Source organism: Formica exsecta, unplaced genomic scaffold (genome assembly GCF_003651465.1).
Source record: "Formica exsecta isolate Colony F162 unplaced genomic scaffold, ASM365146v1 scaffold222, whole genome shotgun sequence".
Taxonomy (NCBI): Eukaryota; Metazoa; Arthropoda; class Insecta; order Hymenoptera; family Formicidae; genus Formica; species Formica exsecta.
In genome coordinates this window covers 1,376,560-1,393,700 of record NW_021849518.1, presented here as the reverse complement: position 1 = coordinate 1,393,700, position 17,141 = coordinate 1,376,560, and the positions used below count along the sequence as shown (strand labels likewise).

Genomic DNA, 17,141 nt, shown 5'->3' with positions numbered 1-17,141 from the left:
CGAATTTTTTATTTATCTTCACAAAAAGTGGATCTACGGAACGAGCTGAGCTGGCTTTCGACCGTCTGGAAAGTTGAGTAAAATCGGGGGTACGCGAGACACTTTGCTGAAACTAGTTTCATGCGCAGTGAGTTTCCGGTGAATTAATTAAGTCGCCGTATCGTTCAAGATGGACAAAATATTGCGAGTTTCCGAATCGTAAAAATATTGCGGATACAAGGTCGGGATAACTGTTGTGTATGCTCAAGATGTGATAAGCGGCGAAAAAAGAAATGAGAAGAAACCGCATCCAACTTTATTCGGGACGATACCCGTGTATACTCGCGTTTTACAAGCGACGATACATCGCGTCGAGTTTAATAATATTATCATTTTATATTTCACGCGTCATTACTCGCTCATCGCATTTAAGCGTTTTCTCTCTCGAAATAAACGTCCGAGAATGAGCAATTATCGTGGACGCGCGTCGTTTCCCGGTTCTCCGTGGTAGTTGGAAAATCCTGCGGTTACGCCGAAAGCTGTGCGCGGAATATTTAATCTCAGAACTTTCAAATTAAAATACTTTTGACCAACAATACCGTTGTACGATTATTAATATTTCGTTTCATTACCGCAGCTAACGATATACAAAAATATATACATATATATGTGCGTGCGTGTGTGCGTGTGTATATATATATGCAGGGTGTCTGATAATAATTGCTCCACCCGTAATATGCAGGTAGAGCGTGTTAAACCGAGTAGAAAAGTCCTCTACCGTTTTGCAATCTTTGCAATAATTAATGAGAAATTAATTTTAAAAAATCGGCTAATCTTTATATATATGTATATAAGGTTTTATATATATATATATATATATAAAAAGAAAGTGTATATGTTTATCAGAAAAAAATGCAATGAAAGATTTTAATAAAGTGGATGCCAGATATATATGTTTTTCTTTATCGAATAATTTCTTTTATTTTTTGTTCGTGATTGAAAACTCATTATTATCTAATATAATTAGTCACATCTTTTGTTTTCTTTCAGCAATCTTTGCAGGACAATAACTCGACACTCGCCCCGACAACCACCGCACTATTATTACGAGACACCGAAATGCCAATTGTCTTGGACAATGAAGAGGAAAAAAATACTAAGACAACAGACTATATATAAAGTCTCCGTCAACATAACGCGTTTCGTTACGCAAAGATGAAATCCGAGGCAGAGAAACTTGGTGCGCGTGACGTTCGTAGAGAGTGCAGCAGCACCCCATGTATGAATGGCCGGGTTCAATGTGGCATAAACACGCCCCTACAGGGCAGGTGGTACTCGGCGTGGCACAAACGTGAGTACACAGATGCGCAGTTAGTCGTCGATGTGGCATCGACACGACCAAATTCGGGAATGGGAGTCGTAGTATACGCGAAAAGGACTTTACATCTACCTTACGGGGCTTACGAGGGTTACGGGGGTTTAACGGAGTCGACGAGAGCTTTCCGCCTAACGATTCGAGATCCTCGACTCGAAGAAGCGAGAGACGTCGTGTCAATCGGTCCTTGTCGTTATACCCGTATCTGGTAGTTTTTCCTTCCTTCTTTCTATGTTGTCCATCTGCCCTTAAAAAGGTAACGCACGAATAATGGTTCCCGATTGTCCAGTCTTTCCGTATTGCTCCTCGTTTTCCTCAGTCCCGCACGCTCCCTCTTATCATCCACAAGCCTTTGTCCTCCACCTACTCTCTACTCTACGAGACGCTTTTTCGCCGACCGAGGAAAGAGAGAAATAAAAAAGGGCGTCGTCTCGACAGGGCAGCCAGAGTCTATTGTGTCCCGAGCTAACTGAGTTTGTGTGCTCTTGTTGGTAATTCGATTGTCGTGGCCGCGCCGTCTGGTAATTTAAATCCGCTCGTCCACACCGACGGTAAAAATTATACAACGGGATCGCCATTATTAACTGTAGCGAATTACGTCGCATTGCGTGTTTGCTTCTCTTTTCTTCCCTTACGCTCCTTCTACTCGGAAATATTTCCGGGGAAATGATCGCGTAAAGTCCCCGCGAATTACGCAATTGCGCGATTTATTTATCGTATCGCGTTGTGCGAAGGCGGTAAATTTATTTTATCTCCAATCTCGCGCACGCTCCGCGACGATTTACAACCTTGCGACAATTATTGCCGGTAAAAAACACAATGCAAACGCGCGCGTGCCATTTTACAGGATATTCGAAAACGCTTGGACGTTTAACTTTTATGAAGCTAGAGTTTTCTTTTCTTTAGAATTTCGATACATGATATAAAGTTTGGGACGATTTTTCTTTTAAATATGCAAAATTGAATAGCAGAGAAAGAAAGCAAAAGAGAGAGAGAGAGAGAGAGATTTTTTAAATATAAATCTTTGAAAATTATTAAATCTTATGTTTTATACATATATAAATTTTTTCTTTGTGAAATTTAAATTATAGAGAGAGAATTAAATAGAAGATAGGAACTTTGTATTAACGTATTAGAATGAAAATTGGATTCTTTTCGCAAAAATCAGACGACAGATTCACAGATATTTTTCGTATTAATATGGTAATTGATGAGAGAGATTACCGAAGAAAGGAACACGAAACAAGTTTTGTTAATTTGTGTCGTGGAATCGTATCGTCGTCAGTTTGGAGGATCGATGCCGTTCTTCTTTTTCACCCTTATCTTTCCCATCCAACGAGCCTCTGCCTTCCTACATCGAGGGGCAGACGAGAGACTTTATTGTATACTATACAACAACGAGATAAAATAAAATTCGCAGATAAAAAAAATAAAAGAATAAAAAAGTTCACAGAGAGAAAATATTGATTTTGCCAAGTTTTTTTTACTAAATAAGGCGTTAATAATTTGCTTTAAATACTATAGTTTTTCTGCAATTTGCCGACGTGATGGTACATGAATCTTTTACTCGCTCGTTTCTCTCAGGATATTCCGCTTTTTATGCGCGAAGCGAATTAAAATGGATTTTGCCCTCGAGAAGGGCCAGTTCTTTCGCCAACTCGCGCGGCTTATTCGATCGCGGCAATCGATTGGTCGAGTAGGGAATTTCAATTTCTTCTTTTCCTAAGGGCGGTGCGCAAAACTTGTTTGACATTTACAGACACGCATAATCATCCCGATCTCGAGTCCGAAACCTATCGCGGCTCATTGTGAGAGTTCGAGCTGACGACGACAATGTTTCGATCGCGCGACGGGGTGCCTCGAGCATCCCGTAATTACGACTGATAGTCTTCATGTACCTATCGTTTTGCCTCGTATCGTTTGCGTAACTGAGCACGGTATCGAGAAGCTTCCGGTATCTTTACTCACGCAATATATTTGTCATACTCTTTTCATTTTTTAAAAATCATAACTATTCATTTTTTAATAAAATAATGAAATTTGAGTAGCATGAGTTTTATAATAAAACTCAGTATTCTCTTGTTTTTTTTTNNNNAATGTACGCGCGCGAAGATGAAGGCGGTGGTACGATCAAGTCATTCCATTATCTGAATTGAGTGCTTTTTTTTTTTTAAAAAACTCAGTTTTTTTTTTTTTTTTTTTTTTTTTTTTTTTTTATTCTTACAGTTATGTTTTATTGAATTTGATACGGAAGCTAATTTTTTTAAAAAATGTTCAATGTAAACTTTATCTCTATACTGTGCAATTGTAAAGTAATTTTTAACGAGTCTCTTCAAAATAGGAGTAATTTTTCCTGCAGTCTGGCAGCTGTGAAGGAAAATAACGGCAGATATCGATGATGCAGACAGATCAGGAATGGAAGCTACGAGAAAGTAGCGGCTTGTACGAATGCATTTCGAAAGGCATACGTTTGAAAGTGACGACAGACAACCGGGAGACCTAAAAACAATGCGCTGCGCGCGTTTAAACAGGCAACGAACGAACAAACGGTACTCTAAACTCTAGGCTAGGCGCTTATCGCGGCCACGCCTAATCGCTCTGATTACGACGCTCACTGCTTGGCGCCCGGATCTTTAAAACCCGGTTCGCCGGTTGCCGGTCGTCGTTTGTCGTTCGTCGTTCTGTGCACACCGCGCGTAAATTCCGCGTGTAAGACTTATCGATACAAGTTCATTCGCGGATTTATGATCGAATTATGAATCGATTGCGGCCAAACGAATCGCTCCATCGCGGCAGAATCGAAGGATTAGCGAACGCTTCTTAATTTCTGCAAGATCGGGATGCGTAATTAGTTGCGCAATGTAATAATACGTAGAGCTTAATTATTACTCGTAAATCTAATCGTTTTCGTAATAAATTCTTTACATGTAACATTTTCGACTTTTTTAATTTTGAGTGTTCCGAGATCCTTATGAATGCCTGCGCCTTGTCAATAGATACAATTTTCAAAGCTTGATAAAAATATATTGGTCTCCTATTAGGGTTAAAATCACGTTGAAATACCTACGGCTCACGACGATTATTTTCCAGCCTAATCTGTAAAATTGCGGTCTCAAAATTGATCGGTACCCGCGCGCGCGTGCGCATACGTATCCACATATGTAGTATACGTACGTGCACGTGTTGTCCGCGTGCACCAACCGTGTGCCGTGTACGTGTGTTCACGTACGGGCGTGTGCGCGCGTGTGTGTGTGTGTGTGTGTATATATATATACGTACGAAGGGAGGCAGAATGAACAGCAGGCTATAGAGTTCGCCGCCCGAGAGAAAGTGAACCAGTTGGCGGTGTTGGCGAATTTCTCGTCGCGGCGAGGCGAATAAGCGCACCGTGTGCTGCCTGCTGCCTGCTGCTGTCTACCTGTTGCGAACCGGCAACCGTGCCTCTCGTCGCAAGGCGATTATGCCTGCGCCGAGCAATTAATTGAGAGTCGACCGGTGAACGAGAGATTTTTGGCGAACCACCTTTCTTTTCCGCGCGGGCGTACACCGAGCCGCGAACGTCTGGTTGTAGACCAAAGTGGGGCAATCATCGGTTTAGCATTACACGCTTTTGCTCTAGTTGCACTTATCTTTGCGTCAGCATTAAATGTAATCCTTCTTGAAATTGATCGGAAACTAAATACATATCGATGTAAGATGTTTGGCCCTTTAAAGTCTTCCGTGAACCGGTATATATCTTCTTTAGTACCAGTTTGCGGATCTTATTTTGGTGGAATCAGTTGTGTAATAATTGCAATATTAAGTTTATCGCGCGATTGACGTTTTGTTTTTGCAATAGCCCGTAATACGTCCTCTCCACGTCGTTTATCCGGCGATAAAATAGTTCAACTGGCTAATATGAATAAGAACGGTTTTACGGTTTAAACGCGGCCACGAGTTATTCACGAGTGTAGATGCGGCGTAGCGCATAGTTGTGTGTTTAATTACTTAATTAGGTAGTTTCTTATCACCGTGTGTTACTACAGCACCGTATTAAATTCGAACTTAGAGCAATAAATTAGCAACAAATTAGCACCTAATTATGCACTATGGCCGAACCCGATTTTTCGTGGTGGGGGTGCCAGGTTAATATGGGTATCGCGCGCGATATCTCTGCCCCCGAGAATTGGATCAGAAATCAAAGTGGAGCGTACGCTTTCGCCTTTATTCATTGAAAGAAGCGCTCGAAAAAAAAAAAATGAATGAATAAAAATACCGAGTCGTTATGCTGCAAGTTAGAGCGTACTTGTTTTTATGTATATAACCGTGATTTCTCATGGCGATTGTTATGAATGTGCTTTTATAAATAAAAAGAGCTATATCGTTTATATGTGAGAAAATAAAATTCGTTTTGAGTGAAAAAAATAAACCGATTTGTTTCTGTTGGTATTTATTTCTATTGAAATATATATATATATATAATATTTTTCTTTTTCCCTAGTGTCATATATTTTGAATTGCCATAAAGAGAGTTGCGATTTTTATATAAAGTTAAAAGATGCTCTTTTGAACGTTACTTTTTGGGAAAGCTTTTCTCCCACCGTTCTCAACTCGAGAAAATATTTCCGCAGACGTCCTCGGAATATCTGCGAATAAACGTTTTATGCGTGGAAACCTCGAGGCGTGCAAAAGGCGTGCGCAAGCGCAACATGGGTTTCTTGCTTTTTCGTCCTTTTCCGATCGCATGCACGACTAAGCGTGTACATATTTTTAAACTCTGTTCGACTAAATGTCAGGTTTTCCTCTCGATATACCGGGAGAACAACACACGTGCTAAAATATCGCTCTGTTGTCGTTTTCTCATAAACAGGTCATTAGCGTTATGTTAGTGATAGCTCGTGATTAACTTCACGTTAATAAAGAGTAATCAGCGTCTCTATAAATGCGTGTTAATTAAGCGGCGATAAGCCAACGTTGATAATTCAACGTCAACTCATCAAATGGAGGAAAAACGCATGTGCGATCATTATAAGGAAGATATTTCTGTAAACATGCTGTTCAGCTATAATTAATCGATAATCGATATTCGAATACTCTATTTGCTGGCAATTAACGAATCGATCGCTCCATCAGTTGAATGTGACGCACGAGACAAATAATTAATCTGCGAATAACCCGTAAAGACCAAAATACACGGTGAGCTGTTGTTAACGCGATGGACTCGGATCGGAGATCCAATTCTGATAGAAAGCGGGATAAAGGGTCGCCATCGTCGTCGCCGTCGCCGTCGTCGTCGTCGCCGTCGTCGTCGTCGCCGTCGCCCTCGCCGTCGCTGCCTCCACCGTCGCTGCCTCCGCCGTCGGGGGTGAGAAGGCGATGCGTAAGAGACAAGGGGAAGTTGGAGGGGTTGCGCCCAGGACGAAGAGTTATTGACCTGCCGCCGAGAAGGTTCTCTTGTTTGAGAATGGCTGACAAGAACAAGAACCTTTTCGAGGTCGTTTTTGTGGCGCACGAAACGTCTCTGCTGCGAATCGGTCATTATATCCTTTATATCTTATTTACATCTGGTCTTGTATTTATATATCTTGAATTTTATGCGCGTTATAATAATAATATATATATATAAATGGAAATTATATATACATATAATGTCGCAAGCCTTTTGTAAATTTAATGCCTTTTAATGAAAAATATAGGCATTTTATATATTTACAAAGAGTGTATACGATAAAATACGTTCCATATATTTTTACCTTTCTGATCAAATCAAACACGTTATCTTACATTTTTTTATTTCTTTCTTCTGCGATCAAATATTGCATTCTCATAAATGTTTTCGCATAAACGAGTTTAATCAGCGGATGGTAAGCTCCTTCAATCGTCCTTTCGCCTTCTCTCCTTTCCATATTTTCGACCGTTGAGGCCAACGACCCGCATCGACAATAGCGCTGGCGACGACGAAATTTCACTTATACTTCGCCGCGGGAGAGAAAGACATCCCCTTTCAGAGGGGAAACACTTTGTCCTCTTAACACCATGTGGATGCGCACGCGTGCTTGCAGTCGATGACTATCGTTAATTTTCGAGCGTCGCACAAGGGTCCGTTAAACGCCTGAGCTCAACTGTCTTTTGTCCTACGAATGTTTCTTCCAATATACAAACTAAAGGGAAACTTTTATTTCACGACATTTTTCGATAAACTGTCGCGTGTATTAAAAATTGATGTGTGAATAAATGCGTAGTATTCGACGATTCGAGGCGCGCTTTCGAATAACGAGTCTACCGAAGGCAGGCGAATTATTAGAATAATTAAAACTGTAATGGATCCCTTTATCGAGTGAAAGCGACCGGGGCGAGCAGGGCGACGCTCGATTATTCCGTTGCGTTTATGTAACTCGCCGTGGAAGTATAATTATTCGCCGTATTACGCCGTGAATAATAACGCCACAATCCACGAGCACACATGGCATATACAACGATACTAGTGTTTGTCATGCGAGCGTGACAGAGAGCCGCTTATAAAACCTTCGCCGCGACCGCAATGGACTTCTCGGCCGTTGTCTAATGCCGTCACTTTTTCCGCGGGCCATCAAAGTGTAACCGTCGTCGGTCGTCGGTCGTCGGTCGTCGGTCGTCGGTCGTCGGTCGTCGGTCGTCGGTCGTCGGTCCAAGTACCCCGATCACGAGAAATTATCGTGAAAGCATACCGCTTCGCGCGCGTCCCTCGAGATGTAGACTTGGAACATATATTATATTGGAGAACCAAGTAGCCATTGAAGAGAACCATTGTTATAAGTTGTTTACTTTAAATATAGCTTACAATTAGTCTTCTCTGCACTCGTAGTAATTTCAACTCATTATCAATCCAAGCAACTTAGAGCGGGCATACGAGTACAAAGGATCAATATTACTATAAGTATCGCGTGCGAATTTGACCATGTGCATTCTAAAAGAGAGAGATTACTTATTATTTTCAACAAAATTATTTATAAATTCTTCTTTACTTGCCGTAAAATATAATGTCCAATATTTCGCATCACATTTTTCTTTCTCGCGGGAGATTGGAAAGCGCGCTAATTTAAAGAGAATGAGTTGTGTTGTTTTACTCTAATGGTTGATTGAAAGGGAAAGTATATGTGAAATCACACAGGGCGCGATCGCGCTGCAGGAAAGAGGCAAATCATTTTTTTTTCCATCTCTCAATACCCGTAGCAGGTTAATCTTGGTCGACCCGGCGCGCGCCCGAGTAAACGGGAACGCGATCTTCCGCGACGCGATTAATTTTCTCGCGTGCCGCCGCCGCGTGCACGTCTGTGTCCTGACAGGTTTCAAACTGACGATAAGTGGAAACCGTGTAAGGTTTATAATACGCACGAATAGCGTAAGCGCATCGCTGCTGCACGTGGACGTTGGCATTAGCGAATCATGTACACACGAGTCTAACGAGCAACAGGGTCGACGAATATACAAGGAACGTACAAAGGCAAAACTCGCCTTTAGATGCTTAAAAGATAAGCTTCCGATAAAATTAAATTAGATTGAATAATTTCAAAAGAGAGATCAAAGTAATTGCTAAGATGTGATTGCTGAGATGGAAAATGGGAGAAATATTTCGACATGGGGCAAAGAAATGTTGCGATTTATTATCATGTTGCGAGTTTATCATTATAATTGTGGCGGTCGACAAACATCTTGGTCGCGTTTGATAATGGACAAAGATGAACGGCGGACTTTCCCCTTTTCAGGTTATCGCCAAGAGATAGAGGCGCGTATTTCACGCGGGCCCACAAAATCTCACGTTTTTACAGTCGCGCGTTTTTATGCGGGCCTAATCGCACGCGTTCGCTTTGTCAATTATCAGCGGCTCGTTGCTCGCGCGTGACGCGTGACCAAGTTGGACGAGCAATCGGCACCGAGTAATTACGCTAATCGACCCCTCATTCGAATTAACTGCTGTTATAACGCCTTCGGTGATGAGCGTCCGCGGCCGGAATTCTTCGCGACTTCGCTTTTCGGCTTTCATATCCGCGTGCTTTAACGATTTCAAAATAATTGGCGTTTCGACAATGTTCGATATCTATTTGTATGATGTATTTTTATCATAATTTTTCAAGCGGTAGTTTAAAAATATTTTTGCGCAGCAGCTTAATCTTATTGTTAGTTTTACTTTTTCAACTAATTATTTATCTACATTTTATTCGATCTACATTTATGAGAAAGAGAAAATTAATCATGACTTTTTTTTCTGTTTCAGCATAAGATCATCGAGAAACCTAAAATACAGTTCCTACAAAATGAAGGGGTAAGTGAAAGAAATTTTTTTTCCTTTCTATCGATTTTATCGTGTAATTCGTCAAAGTCGTGATTAGTACGTGATTACAACATTAAGCGGCACTTTATCGGTCAACTACGCGTAAAGATCATGACAGATTAGAGTTATAGAACATACGTTAATCGCGCAAACAGATACCGTGATTAATTTTTTATTTGAAAAAAAATTTCCACCGTTTCTGGAAAAACAGCACCTATCCATTTTCTCTCTTAAAACATTTGTCGAAACTATTAATTATATAAGCAATCGTATTTCTCTGAAACTATTTAGTACCTATGACGTTAGCGTTATTCGATATTCTGCGTACCGACATCGATTTTTTTCATTTACCGACGATCATAAGTACGAGGAACGAATTAATCATCTCGTATACATTGTATTTTCATGAATCGGCGTGTATATCCGTCCTAGAAATTCGTATGATCGAGATGTATGGATAGCGAAAAAGACTTTCGAATCTCGATAGTTGATTAAAAACCTATGCAATGCCGGAATGGGATTACAAAAAAAAATTAGGGAAATAAAAAACACGGTAAAATTTTCTTTTGGTGAGAAAAAGTGAGAGTGAGAGGAAGGCGAACGACGTTCTTTTCTCTTAATTTATCAACATAGGCTAATAGTCATTTAATTATTTATGAATATTTTATTTCACGGCATTTTTACGCAACTCTTTAGAGAGAAATCTGTACTTTTTGTATTTACATATATGTTATATGTACTTTATTCTATATTATTTTCTATGTATTAAAACATCCTTTTCAAACACTCTTTACATATACATATATTTTTTTCGCGTATATTAAATTTTTATTTGGTCATCTGGGTATCTTTCTCACATCATCGCAACGTGTCGCATTTCGCATTACACGTGAGGAGAGATCTCGCGACAACGGCGTGGCGTTACGAGAGTTCGATCTCAGCCGATCGAGCAGTCGCGAGATCGTGTGTATGCGTGTGTTCGTCATGGTTTCACACACACCGAAGGTTCCTCGGTGAAGGCGATCGAGGTCGTTCGAGCAAGGTTATACACCATTTTCTCTCGCCGCCGCCGTTCGATCTCTCGACCAAAAACCATTCGAATATCGAGCGTATTTTCGTTGATATCGTGAAAAGATGAAAAAATATTTAATTGCATTACTTCATATCAAGTACGCTTTATTCAGCTTAATTTGGATCCGTGCGCGCGCGTTAAATCCTATCATAGCGTACACAAGTGCATTAACAGAAATATTCTTCGAAGCTTAATCAGATTAGAAATCAGAAGAATTGAAGAAATTAAGAAAAGAATGCTTTAAGTACAGTAATTACGTATATCGTTTTTCGATTACTTATTATCTAAAATACGAAATCACTAATTGATTTGCTTAATGCTAGCTTAAATCGTGCAATTAGACCTTGATTCAAATTTAATTAAGATTATAATTAACCCAAGGTTGGTGAAATCAGCTCTTTTACCCACTTATTGTTAGTACAAATTTATAATTATCGCGATTGGCGCATATTAAGGCGAATTATTTATGTTCGCTGGAAAAAACCGCCTTTGTGTTTAACGATATTTAAGAAGAGCTTTGCAATAGCCATATGCCACTGGTATTTTCTTTAATAACAGCGATCATTGATCGTCGATATGAAATTTTTCTCGATGATCTGGGGGTAATTGACCTGCTCCCTTTGTCCTTCATCGGCTTCCCCTTGCTCTCGGATGTGCTCGTCGAGACGTTGTTTATTCACCTGCGCATATGTTGCAACAGATTGTACGATATCAAATTGGATAAGATAAACTTTTATAGTTAATTTTAATAATGTAAAAAAAATTAATTTAATCGATCTCATATAGCAAAAACCAAGGAAAGTCCAACTTTAGTTTCTTTCATTCGAGAAACTTTTTTGTTTAATTTGAAATGGATTTTTTTCTTAGAAACCCTCGATACTAGCTACATGATTTATCGTGAATTACAATATCATAATTAATCCTTAAAGCTTATATCGGTAGAAAATATGTGTAACTTTGATCCGTCGCTAAATCTTTGTCAGCAAAATTCTTGTGAATTTCAGGAACATTTGAAAATAAACATGTAACTGGACTTTTACAATTTCTTGGATATCTTTTCGGTTTGCATCGCTCTTCTCTTCGCATTATTATCTTAGATTAATAGAAATTTCTCGCTCATTTATTTCCCGGATAATCGGCAGAGCCATTGCTTCCCTTAACTTTTCCATTCATTCCATACAAAAATCATTTATTTGTCTTTTACTTCACTCTGACCTTTGACAGTCTTCTGTCAGTCCAACTGTTGGAAATTCTAAAGAGCTCCGTGTGTGTGAGTGTGTGTGTGTGTCGCGCGCGCGCATCATCATCGACCTTTGCGCACATAGGTAATGCCTTAGGGCTCACATTCAATGTCTGAATAATTATTCTACAGGAATATTTCGTTATCGAACTCGTGAGAGTCCTCGGGGAGCAGAATCTCTGACATTATTGAAAGTTAGATACAGTAGCGAGAAGCGCTATTTTTCAAACAAAATACATATATATATCTTTCAAATTAAATACATACAATCTTGTAAAGTTGTTTCATTTCTGTGTTTTCTAACGACAATTGGTTTCAACTTTTCTTTAATAAAAATTTCGAGGAAAATTATTTGTTTGTCAATTTTTTTAATGAACTCAGATTATGTCTTGGATTAAGAGGGGAAACCAGTGTAACGTTGGCTATTTTTAAGGATTTCTTTTTCTGGTAAATAATTGTTTTTTCTCAAATTACGTTATTAATATCACAAAGTACATAATTTGAACTACCTTTTGTGAAATTTTCGTTAAAAAATATTAATATTTATAGCTACAATAGCCGATAGTATGAGCCGCCTTAAAAAAAAAACGGGCGCACGCGTTGCGGGACAACGAAAGTTCTGGGGAAAAAAAAAAAGTATTTTCTTAAAATATGAGACAATAGCTTCAGTTGCACGTATGGAATTTTCGATTGAATAATTTGTTTTTTTGTAATGTTAAAAAACAGAGAGATCAATATCTCACCGATTTTGGAACTTTTTTCTTCAAAAGTCCGCCATTTTGTAACAAATTATTATTTTTTTAAATCCATACGTGCAACTGAAGCTATTGTCTTATATTTTAAGAAAATATTTGTTTTTTTTGTTTCAGAACTTCCGTTGGCCCACTACGCGTGCACCCGTTTTTTTTTTTAGGCGGCTCACGCTATTGACTATTACAGCTATAAATATTAATATTTTCTAACGAAAATTTCACAAAAAATAGTTCAAATTATGTAGTTTGTGATGTTAATAACGTGATTTGAAAAAAAGAAACAATTATTTACCAGAAAAAAAAAATCCTTAAAAATAGCCACCGGTTACACTGGTTTCCCTCCTTAATTGCAGCATATGTGCGCACAGACGCACTTTCGGTATGACGGTACGAGCAAAGAGATATTACGCCCGATATTATCCCGAACTACTGAGAAAACCCGAGCATTTTTTTTCCATTCTTTTCTTTTTATTTCCTCGCGTGAAATGAAATTCGTTTCGGAGCCGCGGGCCCCGGGTACCAGAAACATAAAACGATTATTCTGATATAATTCGCTATTTAGCAGACGTCTTTGTCGTGGCTGACGTATCCAGGGAGAACCAATCTCTGCTCGCGCCTTCTCTACACAACACCCGTCTGGATCACAGACAGGCGCTACGTATGTGTACTTGTGTATGTGTTTGCGTGCGCAATGAGCGATTTCATTTCATGTGTAACAGCAATGCTCGGCACGATCGGGCAGGATACGTGTGTGACAATCGACGATTGGACGAGAAAAAGGGAGGAGGGGAGATTTTTTTTGTACGTACAAACTTTGACGACACGATTTTGACGTATACCGCGCTACGTCATCTTATCTTTTTCTCTCTCTCTCTCTCTCTCTCTCTCTCAGATCGTGGATTTTTTCTCTCTTGTCTTTTCCTTGCATAATTTTATGACGAATGCGAAGAATCTCTGTTATTTGTACGAATATACGGTTTAACGATAGCGACGATTTTTTCTCGCACAGATTTGTATGCGACTGACAGTTGTGCGCGCGCACGTGCTCGATTGTATATATGTATGTGTGCGTTACGTGCGAACGCTCGCCTTCACATTGTTGCCTTTCACTCGGTTTCTTACAGCGCCCCGCTTATTATTATATATAGATATAGATTTTAGCCGTCACATTATTGCCATTAAGGAAGAATTATATGGTTCAGCTACGTCAAAAGCTAATAAATCTAACACATCTCAAGATTTATGAATTTGATATTGTACGCACGTACGCACAAAAAGCACTTTTAGCCTTTTAAAGTATAAAATTAATAATTGATTTTTGAGTTAAAGTAAAAAGAGATTTGCCCTGTAGAATATAATTTTTAATCTCAAAAATCGTAAATATATTATCTTATATCGAACTAACTTTTTTATAGTGACTGTACCACGATTTTAACTGTACGACACAAAAATTCATGAAAATAAAAATTTTTATTTATGTGATGACACGAGAGTAATTTAATCTTTAATCTAATAACATCGAATCCGTTTCCATATGTCATCGTACGCAAAAAGTTGGGAGAAAATACAGGATCTCCCTTCACTGGGCGATTGAACGCATGAGCTGATTTCGTTGAATTAGCATGCAAAAAGTTTAACGTTCTTCGGGCAATGTCTAACATCCAATATCATTGGTAACTTTTGTATACGAGATTGGAGGAAGAAGCCTTATGTCAACGCAACATACGATAATACGTTTGATACGTTTGATATGTGAATTTTGCCGTATCATACCATGGATTCGATAGAATGTCCAGTTGACGGAAAGATTTCACGCTCGGGTTTTCCGAGAGACGGAAGAGCATATTCCGGGAATTTGTCAATCATCGCGGATGTATTCCGATAGAGAGAACCGGAAAATGCTCTTTTCTCGGTAATTTTGCGCCGTGTGAGAAACGTTGCCGTATTTCCTGAAAATAATTCGACCTAATTTCTTCGACCGCGTCTGCAATTAACAGAATATTCGATTCTTTTAATTCAGCATTTTTTAATTTCAAATTATTTATAAACACTACTCGACATTCACTGCAAGAAAATCGGTAAACAGTGATGTTATCATTTGCGATAATAAAGCTATTAAAGAAGGTTTGAACTTTGAGAAATTTTATTGATCCGCCGATGGCCAAACAATCAGGCATTCGATCCAATCAGGAGTGATTTTGTAAACTTTGTTTTCACCAATTACACAAGAGTGCACAGGCAATGGCGTGAGTCAATTCTCATTACGTTATATCTGGCAAAAAAAAAAACCTTTTATAACCGTAGAATGCCATTGTTTCTTTTCTACAATAATATCGGTTGAGCAAATGGAGCTTAATCAGAGCGGATGGAATTTAATTTAAAAATTAGTTTCTCTCGGAGAAAAGACGCAGCATTTTAGCGTGAAAATAATTATTGCGTTTTGCATAGTAGACGAAATACGACATCGTTTCGCAATTTTTTTTTAATCGACTAACTAAAAAGTAGAGGACAAGTGACATTCTTCTTCAGGGACGAATTACGAGGCGGAAGTTTCCTTGTGTGCGTAATTGTGTCTTCGCGATAGACGTTTCCGCCTTGAGCCGTTCGTTATATACTTACGCGACGTGTAACACGCGCGTGTAATACGTGTGTAAAATTTGTGTTTGCACTCAATACACACACACACATGCTTGCTCCTCCCAGCATAAAGGTGGTACCCACCGTGGTCAATCGCAACTGACACGAAACGTCGACGAAACGCTGCCATAACAGTTACTTTTACGCGTGACCCACTTACCATTCTAGCAGTCGAATCTAAGCATCACAATGGGAAGTGGGTCGACTTGAAATCATCAGATAGGCAGGCGGGCGGACGGGCGTCGCGAGGCAACCCTAAAACGAAGGTCGTCCGCTCGCGGACGATTCAGAAGGTTGAATGTGATCTCGCATAAGTAATACGTGGAAATCTCTATTATGCGAGCCTCGCGTAGATGAGCTTTAATTCTAATTTATAATTAATAAGAGGATTATTAAGAGGAGGAGTTTTTATTTTCCTGAATTTTTTTATGTACAGTCATTATAAAATTTTCGTGATACAGCCACTATAAAAAAATTAGTTCGATATAAAAGATTATATTTACAATTTTGCGATTTTATTCTACAGGGCACATATATTTACTTTAACTCATAAATTAATTATTAATTTTAAATTAATTTTTTAAAGGCTAAAAATGCTTTGCACAATATCAAATTCATATAAATTTTGAAATATATTAGATTTATTAACTTTTGACATAGCCGTCCAGTTTTCCCTTAATTAATTAACGTTGTAACGACGTAATATTATTCGGGGATGCTCTTTGGATTATTAATATGATATATTTATAAATATTCATATTACGTGAGAGCACGCGCTGTTAAATGTAAAATGCGAAAATATCTAGTTTGCTATTTTATGATTAATTTATATTCAGAATGCGTCGAATATATTAGTAGCTATATCGATGTAAAAGGTAGTGGTTTGGAATGTTGTTCGAGGATATTAAAAATCATTGTATCTAAGTGTCGAGCCTTGAGAGATGGTGATTATCCTGACATGCCGAATGCGCGTGGATCGCGTATCGACGTTGATATTAAAACGGCGAGACGAAGACGTGCACGTGCCTCCGCAGATGACCTTTACGAGCCGATACACACCGGCTTCTCTGTTTCACTGATATGTGTCACATGTACGCAGTACGCAATGCATCGATTAATTTTAAGAACTGTGCGACACGAGTATTCACGAGTATTACATGAATTTGATATTAAACGAGAGTAGAAATTACGATCTAGCGATAAGAAAAAAAATGCTATCGTCTTATATTTCTTGATTGCACATTCCTATATTCTTGCTGAAACGTTAAAGAGACAGCAGGATTCTATCTATATTCGATGTAAAATATAAAGAACGCCAGGCTGTTGCAAGAGGCGGCCGTATAACGTTGCTATACTGAAAAGGAAATATGCTAATGACGCGGTATAACTATATATATATATATATATTTAGTCGATGTGCATTTAATTGTAATATTTTGATATTACATCGAATTTGTCATACCGAATCTCGTAATAAATGTTGCGAGAGAATAGATTTTTTTTTTGTATATTCGTTATGCATTATATAAATATATTTAAATATAACAGAGATCGGTCACTTGACATTTTTTTTTTATAATAGCAGCGAATAACAGAGATGCGAAACGACAATCTGGGTCGCGGGCCGCTTATTTTATATCGTAGTATTAACTCCCCTTTCGGAATAATATAAACGTTAGCGTTAACGTAAAGGAGATGCGATATTGCAAATAGGATACACGCGATGCGGGATACGTGTATATACAGGGTGTCTCATCGCGATGAATCTTTCAACAATAATTATTTTCGTCAATCTC

At 38.8% G+C, this 17,141-nt stretch overlaps 1 protein-coding gene across 1 annotated transcript in view; it reads left to right on the top strand.

Moving 5' to 3' along the window:
* Positions 1-17,141, top strand: part of LOC115235467 (RNA polymerase II elongation factor Ell) — an 80,951-nt gene that overhangs the window by 16,015 nt on the left and 47,795 nt on the right. Inside the window, exon 2 of the mRNA XM_029807283.1 lies at positions 9,588-9,635. Coding sequence (XP_029663143.1) covers positions 9,588-9,635 — 48 coding nt within the window. The remainder of the gene's footprint in view (positions 1-9,587; positions 9,636-17,141) is intronic.